At 32.3% G+C, this 13,711-nt stretch overlaps 1 protein-coding gene across 1 annotated transcript in view; it reads right to left on the bottom strand.

Moving 5' to 3' along the window:
* Positions 1-10,313: 10,313 nt before the first annotated feature.
* Positions 10,314-13,711, bottom strand: part of LOC127726064 (uncharacterized) — a 34,053-nt gene continuing 30,655 nt past the window's right edge. Inside the window, exons 10-11 of the mRNA XM_052233407.1 lie at positions 12,118-12,213; positions 10,314-10,605 (exon numbers count right to left, since the gene is read on the bottom strand). Of these exons, the coding sequence (XP_052089367.1) occupies positions 10,483-10,605; positions 12,118-12,213 (219 nt within the window). The 3' untranslated portion in view covers positions 10,314-10,482. The remainder of the gene's footprint in view (positions 10,606-12,117; positions 12,214-13,711) is intronic.

A 13,711-nucleotide genomic window follows, 5' to 3' on the forward strand; every position in this document is an offset into this window, starting at 1 on the left:
TACTAACATTGTCGAACCCCAAACCTTACATCCATAAGATAGAATGGGAAGAATGATATATGGTATCGAATAATCTAATTTGCGAGTCAACTGGCATTTCTATATTGCGTATCTGTCTGTAAAGTCTGAATAATGCTTTATGTGCCTGTTAGACTACCTTTTCGTGTGGGTTTAACAAAACACATTGTAACTTAAAGTTACTTCTTTTAAAATATGAGTAAGAATCTTCTATTTCTTGATTATGATGAAAAAGTTAAAAAGTTAGTTTATGTTTCGAAATTCTCGACTTGTAAAACAAGATTTTATACTTTCATACAAATCATGCAGACTAAGTACGGGAAATTCGTTTATAAAAGGAAAAAACAATAGTCTGAGACGTCTGAGATTAGTCAATTTCAAATTGGTCATTTGAAACGAATTCAATTAAGAAACTTAACATGAAAGTCTTTTGTCCTTTTTTCAGGTGTAAAGATACACACGACTTCAGTTTTGACAAATTTTGGCAAACATTTTCATATTTTGGGGGAGTTAAAAATGAGATTTTTTGAGAAGTCAATACTGAAAAAAACATCAGTTTATGACATCAAAATTATTGTGTCAAAATATAAAGTTATTTGCAATAGAATTTTTTATCCCAAAGGAATAAATGGAGTCCGTGAGTCTCTTTTGTTGTTGTGTATAATATTAAAACGTTTAAAAAATATTGGAAACATTAACATAACTTTATTTTAATTTGTTTATTCACAATAGTATCATACCCACAGGATTTTTTGTTTTTAAGAATTTCATCCTCAGTAGTTTTAAAATCAATATCAAGTTCTTCTTCATTGTTAACATTTAACTTTTTCAACATTTATAAAATTGAGAATGGAAATGGGGAATATGTCAAAGAGACAACAACCCGACCAAAGAGCAGACATGTATATATAAAAATTTTTAAAAAAAACTAGTCCAAAGTGACTTTGTCATTAGGATTAAATATATATTGTTCAATTATTTCCATAAGCCTTGTGGATCAATCTAAGATTTATGTCTGAGAGTATCAGCAGTTTTTATCTGATAGTCTTGAAAAAAATCAAATATAGCAGGCTTACAATTTTGTTCGCCAGGCGCGCGTTTCGTCTACAAAAGACTCATCAGTAACGCTCGACTCAAAAAAGCGAAAAGGCCAAATCAAATACGGATTGGAGAGCATTGATGACTAAAAAAGTCCGAAAGGTTTTGCCAAATACAGCTAAGGTAATCTATTCCTGGAAATCTCCGGTTTATCTCACGTTTGTATTCTATTATTGTCTTCTTCATTGAGGTTTAATTTATCTGATTTTTTTGAATGGCAATATTTACCTAATGTTTTGTTAAAAATATTCTTTTAGATGCACACATTTTCTGTGGTTTGTCATTAAGTTTCCTATATTTAGCAGTCAAAAAAATTGATAGACGATTTTAAGCATATCAAACACACTATTCACAAATTGTACCAATATCGCACTGTACTGCATATTTCCTGTTGAACAATATTTTCTGTATTTCAACAAGTGTGTAAAGAATAAAAAATAATTTTAATAAACACACAAGTGGACAGTATAAAATAATTCACAACACTTGTGTCGTTTCAAGTAGCATTTCCTATATACTTGCCGCTCTGAACTCTATAGAGTTTGCAATGTCTAAACTATTTTTCTTTCCGTAGTTCCAAAATTCTTCACTCAGAAGTGCGGGGTCTCTAACTACAATATATCTGTGTAATGGTATCCCGATTTCAAAAAGATTATGTTGATCATCAAAATACTTTTAAAATTCCTCCATCGGTATTATTATTTATAATTTGGATTTCACAAGTCTGTTAAATCCTAGGCATTGGCTTTGAAATCACTAACCAGAGTATATATGTTATTATTATCTAATAAATTAATTTTCAACTTCAGTAAAGTCATCTATTGATGATTATGTATGATTATATTTACAGAACTTTTCTAACCTACTGTACATAATTTGCATTTGACTTTCGATTTTGACTTCCAACTGTTTTGAATTGAGCGCCACTGATGAGTCTTATGTAGATGAAAACCGCGTCTGGGGTACGAAATTATAAGCCTGGTATCTTTGATGAGTTTTGATAACCTGTACAATGTCGGTTTATCATTTACCATTAATGTCCCTACAAAATATTTGGGGAAGTGAATACTAGTACATGATTAACTCTTAATTCTTATGTGTTTCGCTTTAAGAAAAAAATCAATATAAACCAAATGTACTAGCTACGCTACAGGGAGGACACTATAGTGAACTTTAATTAACACAATTAGCTTTCAAATACCGATAGAGTAACACGTATCAGTAATTTAAATCTTATGACAAAAGAGTCAATTTTTCATGCATCTGTTTTACTTGCAGGCTAAAAATCAGATAGGTTTGGAAAATCAAAATAACACCAAATACATTTCGTACGTCTGAAACGCTTTTTTGAAATAGTCGTCAAACTGATATGTATTGATAGTAGTGGAACTTTATAGAAAATACCGGATTTGTAATAACATAAGCAACACGACGGGTGCCACATGTGGAGCAGGATCTGCTTACCCTTCCGGAGCACCTGAGATCACCCCCAGTTTTTGGTGGGGTTCGTGTTGCTTAGTCTTTAGTTTTCTATGTTGTGTCATCTGTACTATTATTTGTCTGTTTGTCTTTTTATTTTTGGCCATGGCATTGTCAGTTTGTTTTCGATCTATGAGTTTGACTGTCCCTCTGGTATCTTTCGTCCCTCTTTTATAGAAAATATCATTGATCTATCACAGGTAGTTCCTATCAAATTGACTTTAACAGAAAACTTAACATTGAAAATATTTTGCTGTTGGAGGTATATTGTTACAATATTGCATATTAACATGTTTTTTTTCTAATTCTGCATGGAAATTAATCCATCGCTATCAAAATTAAGTAATATGTTCCCAAACGCTTTACTTCCAATAGAACAAAACTCTGGCAGATCTATAACGGTGACAGTGATAAAGTTTGAAGAAATGATAATTTTCAATGCATAATACAAGCTCTTGAGAGATAACCTAAAGTAATATGTATATGCCATTCCAGATAGATAGATTCCCCATCACGATTTGCTTAATAGGAGACTGCTGCTTACAAACAAGATATTAAACTTTTTTTTCCGAAGTTAAAGTCGTTATAACTATGAAAGTGTTACGGACATCATGATTTGGTTGACCGTATTAATAATATTGGTATACACGATGCGTTTATAATACGGAAACATTGCTAGTTACAGAAGGAAAATAAAAAATAAAAAATTCTAAAAACCAAGTATGACATAAAGGGTTGTGTTCAAACATTCTTGTCATTGGTGTCTATTGGTAGATATATACTCAGTTATGACGACAACCCTATTGTTTTAGCAGAGTCCATATGTTTTCGAATGTGTCTTCTCATCCTTTCAAATTTTATGAAACTTAATGTTAAATTGTCTGTCCAAATCACATTGTTTTACACCTGCAATCAATTAAAATTGTTATTGTTTACGTCTGACGTAGTTTGCGGTTATATCTAAAGGTGAGAGAGAGGAAAAAATTTTCACATATGATTATGACGTTTATTCGAATATTCTGACGAACTTTAAAGGTTGACTTTTACGTTAATGCTACATGAATACGAAAATCACTATAAGATTATAAAACGAATTGTCTTAATATAAATTTGAATTTATATAAAGCGATTTAAGAATAAGTGTTGATAAAAGATAATACATTTGTATTGACAGGTGACATGTAATAAGTACTAAACCGGTATTGAAAAGTTGGAATAAAAAAATAAAATATAGAAGGTTAACACAATAACGAGACAAATCTTAAAACGTAAGAAACAGGAAAAGGGACCTCATGACGTATACGAACAATTAAAAGTAAAGCGTTGAACATTAAAAAATCTTTAATATTTTGGAGATAAATCACGTGTTGCAGAGTGGGTAGTGCTACACCGTTTTTACTGACTTAATTGTAAACGCAAATACTCTACTTAGTCGAAATCTTTTACAAACGATATCAGAGCACTTAAGGAAATATTTCAACTAGCTTTTGTGCCCTTTTGCCTTAAACTTAAATAGTGATAATACTAGTGCAAGATGAACATAACTTTGAAACAGGTGACTGTGATTAAGATCTGAAAACAGGAAAAGGAAAATAGCGGACTGTATATGGTTTTAAATATATTGCCCTACGCTTTTATATGGAATAATTGGATTTCAAATGATGTCATTCCAATAAAGATAAATTTCGGTGATGTGTTTTATAACAATATTAATTAAAAAAAAGCGCATAGAAACCATATATCTTTGCACCAATTACGATGTTAACTTCGACATGGAACAGTTTAATTTTAAAAGGATGCGATTCCAATTTCGGTAAATTTGTAGTCTCTCAGAACCATATTATTTTAAAAAAGTACCCAGCCACTATATATTTTTTTGGAAACGATGTGACCTTACTTTGTCATAAAGCAATAGAATACGAAAGGATATGATTCAAAATGTGGAAAATTTCCTGAAAGTGTCACAAAACAATTATGATTTGTGAAAGCATAATAACCATATATTGTATAAACCGTTATTTTTTAGACTTTGACAAGGTACAATTCATTATCAAAAGATGTGATTCCAAATTTGGTAAATTTCCCTAAAGTTTTTGACATGGAATAAATGAATGTTATAAGGATGTGACTGTGAGTCTCTCAAAACATTTTTTATTTGGAAAAGCACATAGCACCTACCAAAATTTATGTCTTGGAAACTTTTGTGATTTTACCCTGGTTATGGAACAAATAAAAATTCATAAGGATGGGATTCCAATTCTGGTAAATTTCAAGAACGACTCTCTCAATCCTACAATTTCAAAGAAGGTAGCTAGCAAACATACATTTGGAAACATGTTGCCCAACATTTTATATGAAACAATTTGCTTCATAAAAGATGTGATTATGGAGGTATAAGGGGACTTTGTTTAAGAAACTTCATAACAGCATCTGTTACAATCATGACTTCTTGTTATTATCTTGAATATGCATCCGATAATTGTCATTTAACAGCAACTGGAAACTGTTGTCCTTTCTTTTTTTCTGAAACAACAATTTGAGGTTTTTTTTATCTATGCCTATATCACAAAATAGTGTTATACTGTTTTTCTATTTGAATCAATTCATATCAAACATTCTAAAAAATCATTTGAATTTTAATGATTCCACATCCGATTAACGACATTAGCAGAGTATACCTTGTTATCTTATTTCAGAAGTCCTACATTTTTTTATAAAAGATAGATACATTACATCTACTCTTTATTTAATGTAATGCTAAAAGTTTTGAATTGTTCAAAAGCATAAAAAAAACATTGACCTACCGCCATTGACACTTAGTGTGCTCATTTATTTGTTTCGGTGTGTTTCAGTTTTTGTTTTAAGCAGCAGAGAAATTGCACTTCGGAACTGCAAAGAGCCACTTTCATCACTTACAAACGCATGCTTCAATTAATAAAAGGAGTTAAATTGAAAGCAAAATGATTTAATCAACTTTATCGCTATTTTACGAAATTTTCCTTTGATCTTGCTGACTGATAATTTCCTTTCTCAACGGAGTCGAGTGATATGAAAAAAAAAATCGTAAGGGTTCCGCGGAACCCAGTGTCTCGCCTACTTTTTCTGTTAATCGCAGGCTCAACAAAAATGAGGAAGTAAATCAATAAAAATATTCCTCTTGATACTATCTTTTGATTGTAAGAAGCTTCTGTCCAAGTTTGGTAAAATTCCAGGATAGTTTATGAATCTAATAAATGTTTAAAAACTTTAACTGCAGACTGAATGTAATGTTAACTGGAAGAAAACAAAATTTCCTTCTAGATACTAGCATTTGATCATAAACAAGCTTCTGTCCAAGTTTGGTACAAATCCAAAATAGTATAAGAAAGTTATTAAAATTTTAAAAACTTTAACCACAGAGTGAATATGTTGTTTCCTGGAAGAAAATCTAAGTCCATTTAAAAGTAAAATACGGAAAAAATGGATTTCTTTTTTTACAAAATTTCCTTCTAGATACTAGCTTTTGATCATAAACAAGCTTCTGTCCAAGTTTGGTACAAATCCAAAATAGTATAAGAAAGTTATTAAAATTTTAAAAACTTTAACCACAAAGTGAATCTGTTGTTTCCTGGCAGAAAATCTAAGTCCATTTAAAAGTAAAATAAGGAAAAAATGGATTTATTTTTATACAAAATTTACTTCTAGATACTATCTTATGATCATAAACAAGCTTCTGTCCAAGTTTGGTACAAACCCAGGATAGTTTAAGAAAGTTATTAAAATTTTAAAAACTTTAACCACAGAGTGAATGTAATATTTACCGGCAGAAAAACTAAGTCCATTTATAAGTAAAATACGGAAAAAATGGAATTTTATTTTTACAAAATTTACTTCTGGATACTATCTTATGATCATAAACAATTAAGCTTCTGTCCAAGTTTGGTAGAAATCCAGGATAGTTTAAGAAAGTTATTAAAATTTCAAAAACTTTAACCACAGAGTGAATATTTGTGGACGCCGCCGACGACAACGACGACGACGACGACGACGCCGACGGAATGTAGGATCGCTATGTCTCACTTTTTCGACTAAAGTCGAAAGCTCGACAATTATCGCTAGAAACTAAGGGGGCACGTGGCGTTGTCAATGAAATTGACATGAAATTGACAACGTCGTCATAGGTAAAATAGCGAAAAACAGATTATCATTGGTCATCTCAACTCGATTGTTTTTCTCTCTTTCGCCGTACCGGCTCAAGCGAGAAAATCAATCTCGTTGAGATGATCAACGATAATCTATATATACGTACATGTATGAATACTGAACATCCAAATTAGTTGCAGGATTCATTTATACCAGTTCATATGCATTAACTAATCGATTATATTTGCCTACATAAATCCAATTCAAACAAAACTATATAAACTGTGAGCAAAACTCATGATACACGTCCCCTAGCTACCATCTCTCAGTTGATATGATATTCCACAGATTGCATTTCCTATCATGTTTTCCTTGATAAAGGGTTGCTGCTTACAATGAAGCTTATTAGCCACGGGTTCCAAGTAAAAAAGTTGAAGTCATCTTTTCGAATATTTTATGAACGCCATCACGAGTTGTTTGTTCGTTATGGAATATTTGTTTCACATATGACGACAGAATTCCAGTTGTCGTAGTCAAAATCCCGTCCTCTTTTCCTCAAATGTGACATCACAGAACTAGACTTACCATTCAATGTTTACTTACATGAGGTGTCACATATCGAGCAGAATCTGCTTACCCTTCTAAAGTATCTGAAATCCCCCCCGGTTTTTTGTTGGGTTCGTGTTGTTCAGTCTTTAGTTTTCTATGTAGTGTTTTGAAGACTTGTGTTTGTGTTTTGGTCGTTTTTCATTTTTTGAAAATAAACAAATATCATTCACATCAAAAACATAAAGAAGCAGGTACGTATATGATACTGAAGTTTCGGTAAAAGTGTCATTAAAATCAGGTGCATGATTGAAGAGGTGTGGATACAAGATTTGTATTCCATTTGTAAAAATGACAACGGAAATCCTCAAAAAGTATTAGAAATTATTCCGGATGTACAATATTGTATTATTTGAATAACTCTGTGAAACTTTCGATGAAATCAACAAAGTAAACAGGGAAAGTTCACCCGAGTAATACCACCATTGATCGTTTTTCCCAATTAGTCTTTGTTAAATTGGCACTTTTCAAATAATTATGCAGAATTTATCTTTGTTTTAAATAATGAAAAAGCCTTGGCATGATAAAGTTTTATCCTGTCCAGTACTACAGACAAAATTTCACATCACATTTCACTGCAAATATGATAATAACCATCACTGGAAGTTAAACAATCAAATGTTCACCCCTTTTTTTTCCTGTTTTCAAGCTTTAGTAACCATGTAACCTTAAGTTTCCAAAATATTTTATAGAAACACCAAATAAGAAAAGAATGGTGCTCTGAAACACCCAAGATATATGTTTATGACTCAGGAATTTGTTGCTGCAATGAAATGCAGGGTTAACTTCCTACAACTGTCAAATTCAAGGGAATATTTTGTTCCTATCTTTCGTATGAAACAGGATGTGGCGTACTATGATTTGGTGGTATTACACCTCCAAAGAACGTTGGAACAATAAAACAAAAGTATATACCCTATGGCATTAGGTTATTCATATTCTGTGAAGGTTTCGATGAAATCTATTCAAAATATTAGGATTAACGGAAACATGATGTAAAACCTTTTCGTAGTTGTGGAAACAAAATTGCTGTGGGAAACAACAAAAATCATAAAAAAACTGGAAGTGAACATATAATTACGAACTGAATATTTTCGATGATAATTTCATTAAAATCAAATCACTGGTATAAAGATTTGAGGGTGCAAAGTGCTAATGAAAAAACAGACGAACGGACGAACAAATGAACCAAAACAATGATCTAAATATACCGACACTTCTCTAAACGAGGCGCCTATAACAGTTCTCACGACCGATTGTTTTGAATAATTTCCAGAAAGTGCGTTTCCTGTGCCCTGCCATGCATAGTTGCATATCGTTATTTTTGGTATTTATAATATTGATTCAGTGCATGTTTAACTAATCTTGATGAACAAACATTTTATTTTCAAATGTGAATCCTGTTGCAATCCTTTAAACATAAGGTTTTATGTAACACTAGAAAACCTGGACACGAACTTTTCCAGAGGGTTTGAAAATTCGTGGCTCAAAAAAAAGAAACTTGAAACAGATTGAAATATTGATTTTTTTTTCGTATAAAGAAAGATGATCTGGATTTTCAAAACCTGATACGTGTAAATTGACAAATTCCATCCAATCAATTGATTCTCACTTTTGAATCTTTACAATTCTTTAATAAAACATATTAGAAAAAAACAGATAGTATTTTTTCAATAATTTAGCTTTGTAAAGCCGCTTTGAATATACCAACCAAGAGAACAAAATCTGAGGGAATCGCGTGAACCCTAAACGGTGCGCGATCGGGTGTGTTTTTAACTAAGTGTTTATCGCTGTTAGTAAAATCTAGTCAACTGAGATACGTAAATGTCATAGGATTGGGAAAAAGCAAATTATCGTTTCAGAATGAGAAGCGGACAACTGGAAACCTGAAATCAGTGTTTGTCATATCTCAAGTTTACCCAGTCACTAACAGGCGTCAATTTCAACTAGAGCTGTCCACATAGCAAGACTTATACCCCGTATATGCATTTTAGTTGCTGCTGTAAAATTCAGTATTGAGAGAATGACATTTTGAGATTTCATTTTGGGATTTTTAGCTTTCAGTTTAAGGATTTCTAGGGTTAAGGTAAAGATCAGAGTAACCTGATTTTGATATTTGACACATCCAGATCCTAAAATGGTTCTGAATACAATCTAAGTGCTACTGTACAGAAGTTATACACCGTACACAAATCCGACAATGTTTTACTATCATAGGGGTCAAAGTCTGACTATGGTATATGACACGGTCCAAGATCATGATGCAACAGCATACCAACTTCGGTCAACCTAAGTTCTACTGTTTCAAAAGTTATGCACCGAACACAAATCAGACAATGTTTTACTATCATAGGAGTCAAAAATTGAAGTCAAGGTCAGAATTACCTGATTTTTGTATATGACGCACCCCAGCCCATGATGCATCTATATCCTAAGTTTGATTAACCTAAGTTTCACGGTATAAAGGTTATGAATTGGACGAGGAGTTGCTTTAAAAGGAGTCAAAGGTCAAAGTGACCTAAATTTAGTATATAACACACCCCCAGCCCATGATGCATCTGTATACCAAGATTGATAATATTCAATGGTACAAAACTTATGCACCGGACACGAAGTCGGACGGACGGAAGGACAGAAAGACAGACAGACAGACTTCTATATACCCCCCGCCCACTTTGTTTTTCGAGGGGTATAATAATTATGTCTTAATATGCAGAAAACCTGCTTGCCTATTTATAGTATGATATCCTTAATTTTAAATTCATATGAATATTGAGATGATAAATACTAAATGTAAAAGGAGTGTGACTAAAGCACTTTTGAAAAATATAAACATTGAAAGAAAGTACAAAACTTAAGGAGTCTTCACAATCTTGAATGATCTCAAAATAAATATATAAGCAATACTTTTCAAAGATGGGCAAGTTTGTGGATATTTTCTAGACATGCAATATCAGGAATATTATTGCCGTAAGAAAACAATTTCCGAAAAAGGTAAAGCAGAATGTCAGTAAACATTAGCTTCTTTATAATTCATGATTTTTTAATAAAAGCATGCATCAATTCACTTAATCACTTGTGATTTATAAAAGCATCATTTCTGAAATATACAGAGTTATAACACACAACCGGATTTACTGTTAGTTTCTGAATAATGTGTCAAGTTTGCTTTGCCCTTTTCTGTATCTCTTTCAATTTATCTCCATAATACCATTCAGCTAATTTGTTAGACGGAACACCAAGCTTGTATGCAAGAACTATCAAGTTGGTCATTCCAGTAGTCTGTAATACATCAAAACGTGCGCATTACATCTGAAGTGTTTATACTGATTATATATATCAATAAAACGAAGTGTGCTGTTTACTTATATGTGACTGAACTCAAAAATACAATAACCAAGACACGCGAAAGGGCAACATATAGCAACAAAAGACTGTGAGTTTTAAATTTTACTCATTACTTTAGGACATGATTGTTGAAATTATTCATAGATATGACCTGCTGTCAGCAAATCATTTGTACATAGGCTTATTTAATTTATCGATAAGGATGGCTTATTTTTTTTGGTGACGAGAACAATTCTCAAATAGACGAATAAAAAATGAATTTTCAAATTGGATTTGCTCAATACAACAGAAAGGACAAATAAGACATGCAAAATACCAACATTCGTACACATTTTGTAACATATCGAATTTCATCTGTACGAAATCAATTATGAACTGGGGGTCGATACCTCTGCTGGGGACTGTTAAAAGGTATAACTAGCTCAGTAGCCACTACTTCGTTCTGTCATGAAAAGACAAATATTGTTTTATTTGCTGTTTTAACATTTTGGAAATCAAAGTAAAGAATTGTCTCCTCCAGGCCTCGGTGCTCTTCGGCTTTGTACTTGTTTTGGCTTTCAAGCTTTTTTCATCTGAGTGTCACTGGATGGTCTTGTGTGGACGAGACGCACGTCTGGCGTATTGAATTTTAAGCCTAGTACCTTTTGTTAGCTATTATTCGTGTGTTTCTTTGTCCTATATGTTCTCCCATTTATTTGTATTGTGGTCCTGTCATGTGATGTTGTCGTTTTGGTGTTGTGTTTGACGTTGCCATTAAAGCGGGAGGTTTGGCATGCCACAAAACCAGGTTCAACCCACCATTTTTTTCTTAAAATGTCCTGTACCAAGTCAGGAAAATGGCCATTGTTATATTATAGTACGTTTCTGTGTGTGTTACATTTTTAATGTTGTGTTTTTGTTGTGTCGTTGTTCTCCTCTTATATTTGATGCGTTTTCCTCAGTTTTAGTTTGTAACCCGGATTTGTTTTTATCTCTATCGATTTATGAGTTTCGAACAGCGGTATACTACTGTTGCCTTTATTTAGTTCTGATTCCTTGTCCAGGTATGACCTTATTTTTGGTTGTATCGGCTCTTCAACGTTTGTTTTATGTTTTGGATTTTTAAATATTTTGGACTCGTGTATCACTGAGTCATTAATTGTAGAAATGCGCTTATGGTGCAGTAAAATTTGCACCGTTGATGTTTTATCAATCAGGCAATGCATTTCCTTCCTTTGAAATTGCACGTTCCCCCCACCCCCCACCCCCACCCCCACTAGCTATTAAGATGTGACAAATAGTTCATAGTTCCATCGTCACATACGTCATCTGGCGACTGCAGTGCACTCAACTGCTCTCTTGATATTCACGTTCAATTGTTACAATAATTGATTTTATTTATATAGCATAGTTTAGAATATTTGTTATTTTCGTCATGGTCATTATATCATAAATTAGAATATTTACCCTTATCAGTCCCATTTTTTTCCAACGTCGTGAAGATGTGATAACAGGATCAGCATCAGCAATACCTATGTGCCCAAATATATTTAGGTTTTCAACCTAATGAAAAAAGAGGAACCACCGATAAATACATAAACTTTCAAAATAATATGGAAATTAGAAATATGGAATACCACTTTTTTTCCAAGAATAACTCCAACTGAATCACACTTGGCTGTATTTGACAAAACCTTTCGGAATGTTGGTATCTCAATGCGTTTCAACTGCTTACTTTATTTTGCATTTCGACTCTTTTGTTTCTAGCGTCACTGATGAATCTTTTGTAGACGAAACGCGCGTCTGGTGTATAATATCAAGAGCCTGGTATCCTCGATTATATTTTTTTTCATAAAATCATAAAATAATGTTTTTTGCCATGCATATTAAGTTACTATCTCTTATAGATGTTGTCTATTATTTACTTCTTGCATGAAGAGATAAAATAACGAAATAACGACATTTCCATTGGCTATTCGTTAGGTCATCGATGACTTTCAAAGGTTAAACCGATGTACATTTCGTTCATCGTTCATGGCAACAGACATATGCAATACTTCAATAATATACAAAACACTCACACTTTTCACCCGGAAATCTGCTTTTGGTCAAATTTTATTACATTCTGAAGCGTAGAAAACTTTTTAAATATCTGATGTTAAAGTTTGACGCCGCAACAGGACATATGACGACATACTGGTATGTGCAAAAGACTAGATCAGCGATTCGCGGAATTTTTAATCTAACACAATAAGTCGGTTTACCATAAGAGAAATAGGCTTAATAACTTGTGAGAATTTGATATCGCTTATTATCAATAACTCGAGTTGATATCAAGCGAAATCCAATTCTCACTCGTTATGAAACCTATAAGTATTACATGTATACGCCGAAGTACAGCCGAAAATGTTGGAGTGATAAACATCGTGATTTATATAAACAGTTTAAATATTTTGAGCCCTCTCTCAATAACAGCAAGCCGGATTCTTGCGTATTGTATTATTTCTATTTGCTTTACTTGTACCCATGCTTTAGTTGTCTGTTATAACTTTATTATAGAGTAACTTGCTATTTCTAACCTGTTATTTAATTAATCTCTTTATATATCTATAGTTATTCTAATGATTGAGATCAAACAGGGGAGGTTCAAGTTCTAAATGTGTATATTTTTGTCATTTTTTAGCATGTGTACATCAATATTGATGATTTGTAACACTATACAGTAGCTTTTCAAGTTATATATACAATAATCATTCAATGTCAGAAAATATCAAAATCTTTTGGTTGAGACTAAGAAGCTGGAAAAGGGTGAGGTTTTTACCGAGTCTTTCAACAATTCATGTTGAAACAAACCTTTTTTTTTTTCTAATATTGATCTACTATAGTTTTAATACTGCAGCTCATGATGGATATCATAAAAGCTAATAAAATGATAATACTACAAAAAAGTGGAGAAAAGTGATGTGACATAAAAATGATATTGTACAAAATATTAATTCATAACTACATTTACGATACAAAGACAACAAAAAGTGTTCAAGATGCAGTATAAATAAGATTT

This window comes from Mytilus californianus, unplaced genomic scaffold (assembly GCF_021869535.1).
Source record: "Mytilus californianus isolate M0D057914Y unplaced genomic scaffold, xbMytCali1.0.p SCAF_1, whole genome shotgun sequence".
NCBI lineage: Eukaryota > Metazoa > Mollusca > Bivalvia > Mytilida > Mytilidae > Mytilus > Mytilus californianus.